We start from the raw sequence: 14,647 nt of genomic DNA, 5'->3' as shown, positions 1-14,647 counted from the left end.
ATGCAGCATTAGACAGAAGCAGTTGCTTGTCGAGGTTGTATCGTTTCTCGGGATTTTGCTGTCATGGCGTTGTTAAAACAGAGTTGCTGTGTGACGGGTCGCTTTTCCACAAACCACTTAAGGTTGAGCCCCAGATCGATCTTACATGTAAGTGTCTGACGAAACCTGAATATGTAAAAATTATTTAAACTGCTTTCTGTCCGCTAAGACAGAATTGGGGTCAGTGGGTCTGGAGCTAACATTAGCTAGCAGTCTTTATTTTGTAACTCCGCTGCTCTGCTGACAGCTTATTTATCAAAACAGACTCTGTCTGCTGTTCCTTAAGCTTCTTATCTGGAGAATAATTTATGTTTGACTAATTGAGAGCTGACCGGAGTGACTTCTGGCTACAGGTGTACACAAGCTGTCTGAACACTTCACCCAAGTCCTCTGCAGACAGGGAGGACAGGAAGAAGGAGGTTCAGAGCCAGGACGGCCCCGGGCTGCAGGACTTCATATCTGGGGAACTCTCTGAGAAAAGCAAGTGGGCAGAATACAGAGGCAACCTGAAGAGACAGAAGGGGGAAAGGTACAGTGTCTCAAAACCACCTTGAACTTTTTCCACATTCGGTGGTGTTACAACAACATACTGGTATTTTATTGAGATTTTATGCGATAGACAAAAGCAACTGACTCATTAATGAAAAGCAGAAGGAAAATGACATACCGTTTTTCAATAAAAGACTTGTAAATGTAGTGGTTTGAACTGGATTTTATTCAAACAGATTAGAGCAGAGGAGGTCGATATAAATATATATCACAATCTAACACTTTAAAAGTATTTAAAGCACGTATCCTTTTTTAAAAATTATTTTGTTGTCAAAATAAAACTTTTCTCTTTAGTTAAAATTTGTTGCAGGCGCAACTTGGCAAAATGTGGAAAGATGGCGAATACTTTTGTAATTTACAGAGAACGTATGCTCATCATACTTCATCAGCACCTAACTTTAAAGGAGACAGTTTAATTACTTCAATAGATATGCATGAAATTGATCATTTTCACAAATTAAAGTTTATCAGACACATGCATGTGAAAGGATCTTTATATCTGTGCTGTGCTGTTGTTAGGCTGAGGCTTCCTCCATGGCTGAAGACGGAGATCCCTATTGGAAAGAACTACAACAGGCTGAAGAACACACTGAGAGACCTCAACCTGCACACGGTCAGCAGCAGACTACCCACATGCTTCGACTCTAGAATAAAACCAAAGCATGAAACGTAGCAGGGAAACTTGTTGAAAATGTCTTCACAAGGATGCATCTGATTAACGTCACAGTGCAAATTCTGCCAAGATAGGAAACTGTTATTCCACCTTTTACTGAAACTATTAGATTTACACAGCAAAGACAGGTTTAAATAATCCTATGTGCGCTCTTCTTTTATAACAGTGTCTCTGTGTGTTTTCTCAGGTGTGTGAGGAGGCCAGGTGTCCAAACATTGGAGAATGTTGGGGTGGAGGAGAATATGCCACCGCTACTGCCACCATCATGGTGAGCCTCCATCGTCATGTTATAATGAAGGACGTTGACTTTTCTTTTTAATGCCTGAAGATACTTCTTATCATGAATGTATTAGTCCATTTATTATTAGTCCAGTTTAGGTGTCTATTTTTTCTTTTCACTGACACACACATTACTTTTCTTTCTGTCTGTTTGCTGGTAGCTGATGGGAGACACATGCACCCGGGGGTGCAGGTTCTGCTCGGTGAAGACGGCCCGTCAGCCGCCTCCTCTGGACCCAGATGAGCCTTACAACACAGCCAAGGCCATCGCAGCCTGGGGGCTGGACTACGTGGTTCTGACATCTGTTGACAGAGATGGTACAGTTTCTTCCCTCAGTGTGTCTGCACCACACCTGATGTTGAACCTTTACTGGTCATCACACCTATTAAGTCCTTACGTTTTCTGATCTAAACGTCCTCTGTTCTCAATTCTTTTAAGCTCGTTTGTAGAGTATATTTGTAAAAGGTTTCTAGAAAGTTACAGCAGAATTTTTTTGCAGTAATTGGGCTTTGAGTACAGAACCTGGAAAAAAAAACAGAGATTGATGGATGAACAGAATTTTAGACTTTAATTAATAATATTTTTTCCCTATACTTCTACAGACCATGAAAATACATAAATTCCATATACAATACAATTTAAATGTCTACAAATTTGCTAATCATACTTACAATGTGCTTTTGAATGATCAATCAGTTTTGTTTCTGCTGTTTATTTACAGATATCGCTGATGGAGGAGCAGAACATTTTGCTAAAACGGTTACTAGCCTGAAGGAGAGGTAGATTTTTTTTTTCTTTAGATTTGTATCAGATGGATCTGCCATTAGATCTTTTTTAAATTTATTACATTTCATGAGTGCAAAGTTGACAAGCAAGCACTTTTGTCTTTTTCGTGCAGAAACCCTCACATCCTGGTCGAATGCCTGACCCCTGATTTCCGTGGCGACCTGTCAGCGGTGGAGAAGATCGCCCTGTCAGGGCTAGATGTTTACGCTCACAACGTGGAGACGGTGCGGGAACTGCAACGGTATGCAGACTGGATTGCGCTGTAATTTACTATTTCATAATGTTAAACTTGTGGGTATTATCACAAAAAGAATTAGCTGATTAGAGGATAATCAAACAGTTTGTTGAGGTTTAGTATGAGCTACATGAATTTATATTTTTTTCTATACCAATCTGAAACATTACAATAAACCATTCTGCCCGTTAGGCATGTCAAAACAACAAATTTTGCTGGATGATAAATTGGCCCTCTAATTATTGCGATAACTAGTAACATTGTTGTTTAAGACCATTTTCAAGTAATATTGATAAATGGCATAATAGTTCAATTTCAATATTCGAAATAAAACACAACAACCAAAAACAATAAATTAAACAAAAATAAAAACCAAAGATGAAAATAAAACAGACTAAAATGTCTCTGTAAACAAAATTGCTCTTCAAAATATTTTTACCATCAGAATGGAAATTATCAAGCTCGTTTTATGCAATATGACAGCCTTACTGTCCTTTTGCCTTTTGTATGAGTCGAAAATATGATTACAGTGAAATGGAAGACTGCAGAAACATCTTGTGTTAAACTCAGATCTCTGCTAGCTAACACAGCCTGACCACCAGGTGGCGCCAGAGGCATTCCTCAGCCTGAAACATTTCTCCACCATCCGCCGCAGGTATGTTCGGGACCCCCGAGCGAACTTCGACCAATCCCTGACTGTCCTGAAACACGCCAAGCAGGTCAAACCCGGCGTCCTCACTAAGACCTCCATCATGCTGGGACTGGGCGAGAGCGACCAGCAGATAGTCAACACTCTGACCGGTCTGTGGCAGCTGCAGATAAACACACACAGGTCTGTGTAAGCGCTTGTCTGACTGCTGCTGTGGTGATGTTGCAGAGCTGAGAGAGGCAGGAGTGGACTGTCTAACCCTCGGTCAGTACATGCAGCCCACAAAGCGCCACCTAAAGGTGAGTCCTCCGCACTGCAGAAGCAGTCCGGTCAGATTTATTGTTTGCGGATGGATGCACATTTATGAGGACGTGCGGTCGGGTTTAGGTGGAGGAATACATCCCCCCTGAAAAGTTTGCCCACTGGGAGAAAGTCGGGAACGAGATGGGATTTGTGTACACAGCCAGCGGGCCTCTGGTTCGATCCTCCTACAAAGCAGGTGAGCTGAATTATTAATGCTGCAAAAATATGAAGGGAAATGAACTTAAGTGCAGAACTGTTCAGATTAGATTTACTTGAGAATAAATTTGGAAGTGGTAGATTTCTCTGCATGGCTCTGCCTGCTTGTAATATCATTTTTTTTAAAGAACAAGTGAGGTCTGTTTTTTTGTGTGCATGTTTTCCTTTGTGTGTGCTGTAATTTGAGATTTAATTGTCTGGAGGTTCAGTTTGGCTGAGATCTTAGATCAGACCAGCTTGTTTTTCGTTCCCAGAGAGCTGCAATATGAGCAGCATTCAGGGTATCTTCATTTGACCTGGAGTAACCCTACAAATGGAGATTAGGTTTAGTTGCGCAACAAAACGGCTTATCAACAGTTGTTTTTACGACTAATACAGTACGCTTTGCCTTGTAAAATGTTCAAACCACTTGGACTTTTTTACAGTTTGCCTCACTATAGTACCAAACTTTAACGTGTACCATACTGTATTGAGATTTGATTTGAAACACACAAAGTAGTTTCAACGTGAAAGTTAAAGGACATTTAGAAAATATTGGCCATCTTTTATACATATTTTTAAAGGTTTTGTTAGCTCTGGTGGCCTTTATTTGAAAGTAGTTCAACAGGAAAGAGGGTAATGAGAGAGGGGGAAGACGTGCGGCAAATGTCACCAGGCCGGGAATCGAACCTGCGACCACCACCATGAGGACCAAGGCCTCAATACGTGCTTTGACCCTGCACTACCACAGCACCCTGCCATCATTTATATTTAGCTTCTTTTACTCTGACACATCTAAATTATATGCAGCGGTAGAAAAACAAACACTGCACATCATCAGCCTTTTGATTTAAAGGAGCCACTTCTGCTTCATTGCTATAAAACTAAAGTTTGTCTAGAGCTTCAAAGTATCTTACAAATGTGGACTGAAATACTTTTATTTTGAAAAGACAAAATTTAATTAAAAATTAATTTCTAATTTCAGATTTTAGAACAAAACAAATCAAATGTTTACAGAGGGAATAATTATTTTGTAGTGCAGGGTAAGTCCCTTCCATACATATGAAAAATAAAAAACTAAAAATGATTACATTAAATTCTATTTTAAAAGCCTTGTTGCATTGGTGTGTTCCTAATGTAGATACTCTCCCCTTTATTGCATAAAACCCCTACAGAAAAACTGTAAAAACCACCACTTATTATTCCCTTTATAATTACACAATACTTCTTAGAGTGTGTGGTTTCATAAGAGCCACATGTGGCTCTGGAGCTGCAGGTTACAGACCCCTGCCTTAGAGCAAAGATTAGGAGCCGAGTTAATCTCCTTGGCTAATCTTTAGTCATTTGAAGCTCAGAGGAGGTTTGGGGGGAAATGAGCCTCCATATCTGAACAGTTCAAGTAATAAAGCAGAAAATTAAAGACTATTTTCCCTCCTAACAGGTGAATTCTTCTTGAAGAATCTGCTGAAGAAGAGAAAAACAGAAATCACTAGAACAGAACAAGAAGCTTCTTGAAGCAGCTCTTGCTTTTTTTTTTTCTTTTTTTTCCCCCCTCCTCCTAATCGCACTAACAGTCTGTAACGCATCACAACTATCCATTGTTTTCAGCAGGAAAATCATTAGAACCAAGAAAAACAGAGACCGGGAGGCGTTCAACTTTAGCTGACTTGCATCAAAAAGCGTTTATTTTTGTCAGGATGCTAGTTTTCCGTCTCCACCTGTAGCTGCCCTGAAGGTCTGGCTTTTGTTAAAATGATAAAAGGGAATCAGATGAGACTCGTGGCCATCTGGGAGCAGAAGCTGCACTTTTCAATCACCTTCTCTAGCCTCCATAAACCTCATTGTAATGTGTGAAACAAACGTCTAAAATGTTGTGTCTGCATGTCTATTTTGAGGAAGCTCACACATGAGATTTAAGCTTAAAAAGACAGATTTATTGAAGAAAAGTATATCTGTATGTAAAGATTTACATTACAAATCTTCAGTACAAATTATAGACTCACATTTTATTGCATTGGCCCTTCAGGTGAACATCCTGACACGGAAGATTAACATACAGCAACATGATTTATAAAAAATAGTTGTTTTTAAAAAAAAATATATAAAACTTTGTATTTAAGAACAGTACTTAATTATATAGTAAATTATATAAGAAAGGACTTGTGTTTATAGTGTTTCTATAAAAAAGCAGGTCATCTGATGTGTGTGAGAGAAATACTGTTCTGGGTGTGATGTACAGTTATTGTTGCATATGGAATGATTTAATATAAAAAATTTGATCTGTAGCCACTTTCAGTCGTCCGTCCAGGTAGCAGAGAAGCTGCAGGCCTGCTGTGTGGCCAGCAGGGGGCAGGACACTACTCGGGCCTCTCTGCTGTTGAAATGAAAAGGAAGCAGGAGGAAAGTTGCCTGCTGCTGGGGGGAGAATCCAGCTTTAGGCTTTTGCCTTCTTGGTTGGAGGCTCAGTAGAAGCGGTGCGAGAACCAACAATTGCAGGGGTGTAAGGGATTCGAGCAGAAGTCACTTTCTTTCCAATGGTCTCGATCTGCAACCAGAGAGGCGAAGTTAGCCGTTTATCTGCAGAACTATTGCACCTTATTGGAAAAGGTGAAAGGAAACCAATAAAGAGCTTTCTAGTTTGTTTCTAAGTAAAAATCTGTATTTGTTTGTGATCAACTCCCCTGAGTTAGCATTATATATAACCTCCAGTCACAAGCTGCAAGTATTTTAGGGTACGTCTCCAATATTGTGATAGACACATAATCAATGTCAATACAGAATACGTCAGATAAAATATTCAATAATTTCAACCAACTCCGAACCAGAACCACACAGCATTCTGGGGGATGTAGGCAGAGGAAAGACTTTAGCCGCTCAACCTCTCAGAGCCAGCTAAGCAAGGTGGGTGGGATCAACTGACTCATTCTTTGGTTACCTGGCAACAGCCTGTTGAGTAACCCAAGTTTTATGTAACTGCTTAAAAGAAATAAATAAAAAAAATAGCACAAAAAGACAAAATAAGCACAACAGCTCAAAGGAGACTGGGTAAAACTAGAAAGGTTGCATCGCAAGTTCGGCAGTGTTTCAGATATTTAAAACAAAAACTAATCAATAATTATTGACACAGCCATATTGCCTAGTCCAAGACTGAAAATTGCAAAAACCATACACTTATGAATTTTATTTTATTTTTTTAAAAAAGGACTAAAACCACTGATCAGTTTTCAATCTACTTCAAAAATAGGTTCAACATTTTTAAGGTTCACCAAGTAGAATCCAATGAAATAACATGACAAAATACGTAGCTGTACGTCCGCTCACCTGAAAGCCGATGCTCTGCAGCTCGGCGTGGAGGTGGTCAAGCACTCTGCGGCCGTCGAATATGAATGCCGGCTTCAGCATCTTCTTGTAAATCTTCTCGTAATCCAGTTCCTGTAGAGGCGTCAAAACGACATCATGAGGTCCCAAGTGAACGGTTGCTAAGGAAGAAGAAATGTGTACGAAGGGTAAGTACGATCGTGACCCTAAACATGTCCCACTCGGTGCAGATGACCAACGCATGAGCGCTCTGGCAGGCCTCATAAGGGTCTGACGTTACAGTCACCAGCTCAGACACTGAGAAAAGAAAAAGAGAGGGATTTATTATGCTTAACCGAACTAAATCACAACTTCAGAAAACAGAGATATTTATCCTTGTTAAATAATTATTAAACAGTCCAGCCACAAATTTTCAGTTTTCACTGTAAATCTCTTAAATAACATGACCTTTATTCGCAATAAATTCAAGCACTTTTGGATTTCAAAGGTAAGTTTTCAGCACCAGACTTTCACAATAAAAACTATACAAATGAACATCACCTATTACTGTTAATTTTTTGTAATAATATTCTACATAGTAGGGACAAAATAGATTAAAATGACAAAATTTGATGTTTTGAAAATTTTCTCACACACTCTAAAGACCTGATTGGTCAGAGAACAAAACAAACTCAACTAAAAACATCCTCCAGTTTCAATAACTAACATTTAAAATCAAAACTACCTGTATTTCAATCAAACAGATCAATACCTCATTAGGAATAATAAATATTCATTACATTAAACAAACTGTTTTAAGGCAAACGACCTACTTTCTCAAACACAATATAAATAATCACTTCCTATAAGGAGTTTTCTCCTGAAAGTTTATTACAACTTTGTTAGAAAACATTATTTTGAATATCAAGCCCTTTCAAGGACTTTATGCAGAAATCAAGCACTTTCCAAACCTTGAAAGCACCTTTTTTGAAATTCAAGCATTTTCTAGGATTTCAAGCACCTATACGAACCCTGAACACATAAAGAAAAGTTTAAAACCACAATTCATTTCAGATGTTTTATAAAGCTTTCAATGGGAAGCAGAAACGACTAAATTAACCTGAAAGGTGATTCTAGAGAAATCATTCATATTCATTCAACCTGTGTGTCAGTTTAAAAGGCCTTTCGCAAACACTGATCATGATTTAAAATTCACTAAACAAAGCAAAAGCTCCGAGTATCTCAAAGCTCAAACAAGGCTACTCGAGTTGAGTGTTTATTAATCGTTAACAGTAAATCACACAGTGCTGCAGGTCCAACATAGTAATGAACTCGCTCGCTCTCTCTCTCTCTCGCTCGCTCTCTCACCTCTTTCTGGGTTGTCCTCTGAGATGCTGGGCTGGGACAGGTCATAAATGATTTGCTGCTTAAGAACCTTGGGGTCATAGATAAACAGCTTGGCCCCCTCATCCATCAGATACTTTGATATGTAGATGCTGGATGACTCCCTGGAGTTGTAACACACACACACACACCAACAGTGGATAGAGGGGTGAAGTTCGCTGCAGTGAGCTTTGGCAAGCTTCCAAGTGGAGGAAAAGGATCAGCACTGTTGGCCATGTTAATAGCAATGAATGAAAGCTTAAGGCTTTCTCTGCTGTGCCTGGGTCAAGTTCGCACTTGCAAAACAAGTCAAACCAGTCGATAAACTCAAGAAGGCGAGGAGAGACTGACCTGGTGTCGCCTGTGTCTTTTTTGAAAGAGAACCCCAGCAGAGCGATCTTTTTGCCGGTGACGGTGTTGAAGAGGCAGTCGATGATCCGACACGCGAACCGTCGTCTTTGGTACTCGTTCATGTCTATCACCTGAGAGGAATCGTGTTCAGAATAATAAAGACGAAACAGACCCAGAGAACTAAACCCTCCGTTTACAGAGGTGCAGTTCCCACCTGCTGCCAGTAGGACGCCACCTCCGGCAGATTGAGGGCCTCGCACAGATACACCAGGTTGAGCACATCTTTCTGGAAGCAGCTCCCACCGAAACCTGAACAGGGCATCAACGAAAGCTTGTGGGTTAAAAAATAAAACGCCAACTTCTAAAGCTGCCCTGTTTATTGTTTGGGATAATAGCAGTAAATGTAATTTAGGATTGTCCTGATTCACAGACACGCATATTGCGCCTTTAAAGGTTTTGCTGCGATTCTTACCAACGCTGGCTTTGAGGAACTTGCTGCCAATCCTCTGGTCCATCCCGATGGCCTTGGCCACTTCCTCCACGTCGGCTCCTGTGGCCTCACACAGAGCGCTGATGCTGTTGATGCTGCTGATTCTCTGGGCCAGGAAAGCATTGGCTGCCTGCAAATCCAAAACACAACCAGATGTTTCTTTCAACATTCTGCCAAAAAACATAAAAACAAAAATATTTTTATTCCTTCTCATCACAAAAAAATAAAATAAAATAAAAGTTGGAATTGCAACTTTGGATGTCCTTTATTTTTCATTTATTAAAATTATTTGACTTTTGATAGAGCGGCGCAGTACATCAAATTCTAGTCGGTATGTCGGTATGTGTGCAAGGTCACAATTTCAACGGAGTGTTTTCAATATTTGAAGAGCCGTGGATTCACGTTCCGCATGCCGATAAAATGTTGGACCTCATGAATGAATTTTCACTGATGTGGATCTTAGATTCAGAGATGCTGAAGCGTGAGGGAAAAGTAGGTTTAGTGCGACTCATATTAACCTCGCAATATTCAACGATGATGTCGCAATTCAGTATTTTCCTAACAGACTTAAGTAATTGGGGGGGGGTTTCTGAGCTTCACACAATAAAATGAGAATTTTTTTCTCCTCTGACATTGAAGTGTTGATTTAGGCTAAAAACAGAATTTGAAACTGAAGGTTTAATAAAATAACATTGAAGAAATTACTATAGCGGCCTGCGACAGACTGGCGACCCGTCCAGGGTGAACCCTGCCTCTCGCCCGGAACGCTAGCTGGAGATAGGCACCAGCACCCCTCCCGACCCCACTAAGGGACAAGGGTGTAGAGAAAATGAATGGATGGAAATTACTATAGCTTTTCTGATTACAAAAAGTCATTAATGTACTGTAAATCATAAGGAGAAGGTATTTTTTGGTGCACTACAAATAGGTTTGCATTTGTAGCACATCTGTACTAAAGTCTGATTTAGGACTGGAATTGGTTTGGTTTGAACTGAATTAGACCAGCTTCTGTTCTAAAGTGCATTGAGATTACATTCGTGGTAATTAAAGTAAACATGAACTGCATCAAACACAATTTCTGAGTAAATGGTTTTGGGATAAACCACCAGTATCCATGTGGTCCACTCACCAGTTTGGAGAGCTCAGACGACCAGGTGTTCGTAGTGATGATTCTGGATATGGGCACCCAGTGTTCGTACACAGCACAAAGCGCTTTGATCGCCCTCTGACCCTCCGGTGTCTCATCGCCACCGATCAGGACGCGGTCGGGCTCCTTGAGATCCCGCACTGCCGTTCCCTCCGCGAGGAACTCCGGGTTGGACAGCACCTAAAACGACGCGCTCACCCTCAGAAGCAAGAAACCCGGACGCCACAGAGTTGTGTGTGAAAGTACACACCTGCAGGTTCAGGCTGGGTTTGGTGTTGGCGTCAAATATCCGTCTGATGCTCTCGGCGGCTCGCACGGGGACGGTGCTCTTCTCCGTGACGATCTTGTAGCCGTCGGAGACCTCTACGATCTGCCGAGCGCACGACTCGATGAACTTGAGGTCGGCGGCGCGACCCTTCCCCATTCCATAGGTTTTGGTTGGGGTGTTGACCTGCCGAGGCGACGCGGTTATGATGCGAGCCGATTAAACAGAAGGAAATCTTATTCGCCCCGAGACTGCGTGACTCACGGAGATGAAGACGAGGTCGGCGTCCTTGATGGCTGAGGGAATGTCTGTGGAGAAGAACAAGTTTTTCCCTCTGCATGATTCAACCACTTCTTTCAGTCCCGGCTGAAACGAGAGGAAGCGGAGGGTTCAGTTAGTGCAAGTGCAAAGGGCGGGGGGAAGTGTTTCACAAAACACACGAGAAGTTCATGCTGACCACTACTAGTCATGATGATGTAATAGTGTGCGGTCGGGTTTGACGCAGGGAAATTGCAAAACAGTCTGGAACTAATTAACGGCTCACAAAGAGACGGAGCCAAGATTTTACAGAAACGCGGAATGCAGCAGTGACCAAATCTTTCTGAGTCAACCCTCTTCAGAGATGAGGTGTGGCTTCAAAGAATAAAGAAAAAAGAAAAAAAAAAAAGTGAAGCTGAACTTTCATGTCAACCCTGTATCAGCCACACCTTAGTGCAAAGCATGTCAAAGGTGAGAAAGTGTTTATAAACTGTGAGCTGCTGCTCTCTGCCCAACTTCAACCATAAAACTTAATTAATCCTCGTCTGAAAAATGCTGATATCCTCCTACCTCGTAAATGGGCAGAGTGTCTGAGTTCCAGGCTTTAATGCGCGTCTCGTTGACGTCCACGACGGTCACCGTGATCTCCGGGCACATCTGAGCGATTACGCTGCATGTTGGGCCTCCTACGTACCCGGCTCCGATGCAACAGATCCGTTTGATCTCAAACATCTGTCAAAGACGCACCCACAAAGGAATCGTACGGAAAGTGCATGAGAAATATATGCTTTCCTCACAGCGGAAAAAATCAAGGCTGTATGTCTTAGCTGTTACTATTTAAAGAAATGTTTTGTTCTGCAGGAAAGAAGAACAACCAATGTGATTACAGACACCAGCAGAGTAATGTAAACATCAGAGAGGTTTCTGACAAGCCGGAACCAGACACCACTTTAAATGTGGGATTAAACACTTTTATACAATGAAGCAGAATACAGTAAATCAGTATCAAGTGAAAAAAAACTGTGATAACTAAGATCCACTAATCAAATGGTCGAAGACTGAAATAGAACAATTTTCCCTCCATTATTATTAGTAATAAATAAAGAGGTTAGATTCATAACTGCCAACAAATGGGTTTTTTATTTTATTTTCTGTTAAATTAGAAACTGTAACATCTATCAATAAAGCTGCTGAATATGTTTTGCCTTTAATGTTATATAGTCCTTCGACATAAAACAAATTTCCATTCATCAAATTAATCAAAACTGAGAACTTCCACCATTTTAATAGATAAAACACAAACTGAAAAGCCTGATTGGAGCATCTTCAATTAGTAGTATTTCATATATTTCAAAGCCAATGTGGATAAATTCTCATTTTAGATCTTGCGTTTGTTGGGAAATGTTTCATGTTTTGAGGTATCTTTATAAAATTTAACTAGTAATGATCAAATATAGAGCGATACTAATTTTCTCTTCATGTTTTCTGGTGATAGCCAGATTAAACACTGAAAAAAATATATATATGTATTTTTAGTCTTCTTAGTTGCTAAATGCATCAAAACTAAAATAGCACATTTTAATAAATAAATGCATCAACAAAAAAGCTTGTAGTATGATGTACATGTTGAATTTACTAGGAAAAAAAACAGACAAAACTCGTAAAAAGTTAACACATCCCGTGATTCATTCATTTGTAAAATCTGATCATTCCATTTTCTTTTAAACTTAAAATGATCTGTTACATATCTTGAATCCCATTTAATCTTTTTGGTGTATATTGTCGAAAAAGTGGAATTGGTAAAACAGTCAGGAAAAGCCTGATTGGTGCATCTCTACTAGTCATAACAGTGTAAGTAAATTTAAGAGTGGATAGTTTCCAATTTTCCTGCAAATGGTGGATGTTTTAAATAGGAGCAACCTGTTTTTCGGAATCAATTTAAAAATAATTTCTTCCTGCTATGTGCCACATGAAACTGCATCTTTAAATAAACAGAAACAACTGAAAATTAAAGATGAAGTGCAAATAAACAGTCCAGGTTTGTTAATGGAGTCAGTTTTAAATCCCCCTGAAAACTAAGTTGTTGAGCAGCCCTGCAGTGAGTTACCAGCCGGACCATCACAGCCTGGGAGGAAATAAAGACGCTTTTATCATCACAGCGAAGCCACGTCTGCCACTGGAGGAGAAAAAGAGACTCCTTTCATCCGACACACCTTAGAGATTTATCTCGACATCTGCCTTTCTGTGAAAAGCTCACAGTCTGCAGAGGACAGTCGCACATTACAAGAATAAACTAATTCACTTCTTCTCTAAATACGCAGGGTGTGCGATTTAAACCCCCCAGCAGCCGTGAATGAATTAACCAATAGGGCTAGCTAGCGGAACCCAGCTAACAGATCCTTACCTCTGCCAGCTCGGTAATCTGTTAACTTCAGCACTGCGGAGGTTCAGCTCGGTTCCCTGGCAGATGAGTCTCCGGGTCCAAACAGCCGCGAGTTCCGGTTCTCCGGTTCTGTTTGATTCGACAAAGGTTCGTAAAGCTGGACTGAAGCAGCGGGATGCGGGAGATATGAGTGGAGCGGAGTTCCTGTGGTAACTTTCTGAACTACAGCCTGAAGTTGAAGTGAGCGGAGGGAGGTTCCTCGGCTCCCTCACTCACCACTCCCCTGCGCTCCTGGAAAAGCCTTCCGGAGGGGGTTTTCAAATTAAAAGCACGAATTTTTCCACATTTAGAGAAACCATTGTATTTATTGAACATTTTCAAAATGATAACAGTCCGATAGAATACATATAAATGATTTCACAATTATATTGAAGGAGGCTCATTTCTCACCTATTTGGACATAACAGCCTTATGGACACATCTTGGTTTTTGTTTTTTTGTTTTTTACTAGGGGTGGACATTTATTGTATCTTATGGTTTATAATTTATCGTGCTACATTTTATTTTAAGAACTTTGATTTATCATTGTCACTATAAATTCCAGTTAATGACGTTTGAAATCCCCCAACACTGTCTGTATTTTCATTTTTACTATTTTCTCCACTGTTTGTTCAATGCAAGTATTAATGAATGTCAATAAATTTGAAAATTTGATTAAATGCAGTTACTGAGTGATACAAATCCCAGTTTTATGTGACTGGTGTCCTGAAGAGCAGTATTTGTGGAGCTAGGAATGTAGTCAGACAGTCACACCTATAAGTAGTTCTTGTCACCTTTTATCAGGATCACAATAGTTCGACAAAATATCACCCATCCCTCTTTGTTAACTTACAACTACAGTGTAGTACAGTGTAGTTTAACTCATATTTTATTTTATCTACTACCAACATGTGCTACAGCATAATTGTTGTGTTGAAAAAAGGGATTCATGACTTTTTTCCACTATCAAACTTTAAAGTCAAGCATGTACCTTGTAGTCAGTGGTCATCCCCTTATTCCAGCATGCCTTTATAAGAATCCAAAGTAACCAACTGGCTGTACATGTACGTAATTTATGCTGCACTTTGTAGCACTCTTGCCTTGAAGCAAGACGTCCTGGGTATGATTGTTCCCCCAGGGTACTCCAGCTTCCTCCCACAGTCCCAAACCAGTGAGGCTAATTGGTTTCTAAATTGTCCTTAAGTGTTCATGATAGTTTACTGAGACAGCAACACACACACACACACACACACACACACACACACACACCAATATTTTCAGGGAAAAGGTTGTAGAGAAACTTACAGCAGGGTTATCTCAAATCA

The 14,647-nt window shown here is 40.3% G+C and overlaps 2 protein-coding genes across 2 annotated transcripts; one reads left to right on the top strand and one right to left on the bottom strand.

The window, feature by feature from the left end:
- The first annotated feature begins 2 nt into the window (after positions 1 to 2).
- Positions 3 to 5,890, top strand: lias (lipoic acid synthetase). The gene is made up of 11 exons (XM_007551926.2): positions 3 to 147; positions 393 to 568; positions 1,108 to 1,201; positions 1,449 to 1,529; positions 1,702 to 1,858; positions 2,263 to 2,320; positions 2,440 to 2,568; positions 3,218 to 3,363; positions 3,440 to 3,510; positions 3,599 to 3,710; positions 5,151 to 5,890. Exons 1-11 carry the CDS (start codon positions 64 to 66, stop codon positions 5,222 to 5,224), a joined length of 1,182 nt encoding a protein of 393 aa, XP_007551988.1. The 5' UTR covers positions 3 to 63; the 3' UTR covers positions 5,225 to 5,890.
- Positions 5,266 to 13,608, bottom strand: ugdh (UDP-glucose 6-dehydrogenase). Its single transcript, XM_007551927.2, has 12 exons — positions 13,305 to 13,608; positions 11,471 to 11,632; positions 10,907 to 11,008; positions 10,628 to 10,828; positions 10,360 to 10,557; positions 9,213 to 9,360; positions 8,955 to 9,049; positions 8,741 to 8,871; positions 8,375 to 8,514; positions 7,233 to 7,324; positions 7,031 to 7,141; positions 5,266 to 6,254 (listed from the first exon to the last, which is right to left on the bottom strand). Exons 2-12 carry the CDS (start codon positions 11,630 to 11,632, stop codon positions 6,144 to 6,146), a joined length of 1,491 nt encoding a protein of 496 aa, XP_007551989.1. The 5' UTR covers positions 13,305 to 13,608; the 3' UTR covers positions 5,266 to 6,143.
- Positions 13,609 to 14,647: the final 1,039 nt, after the last annotated feature.

This window comes from Poecilia formosa, unplaced genomic scaffold, assembly GCF_000485575.1.
Source record: "Poecilia formosa unplaced genomic scaffold, Poecilia_formosa-5.1.2 Scaffold44, whole genome shotgun sequence".
Classification (NCBI taxonomy): domain Eukaryota; kingdom Metazoa; phylum Chordata; class Actinopteri; order Cyprinodontiformes; family Poeciliidae; genus Poecilia; species Poecilia formosa.
The sequence above is the reverse complement of the archived record's forward strand: the minus strand, read 5'-3'. Positions and strand labels throughout refer to the sequence as shown.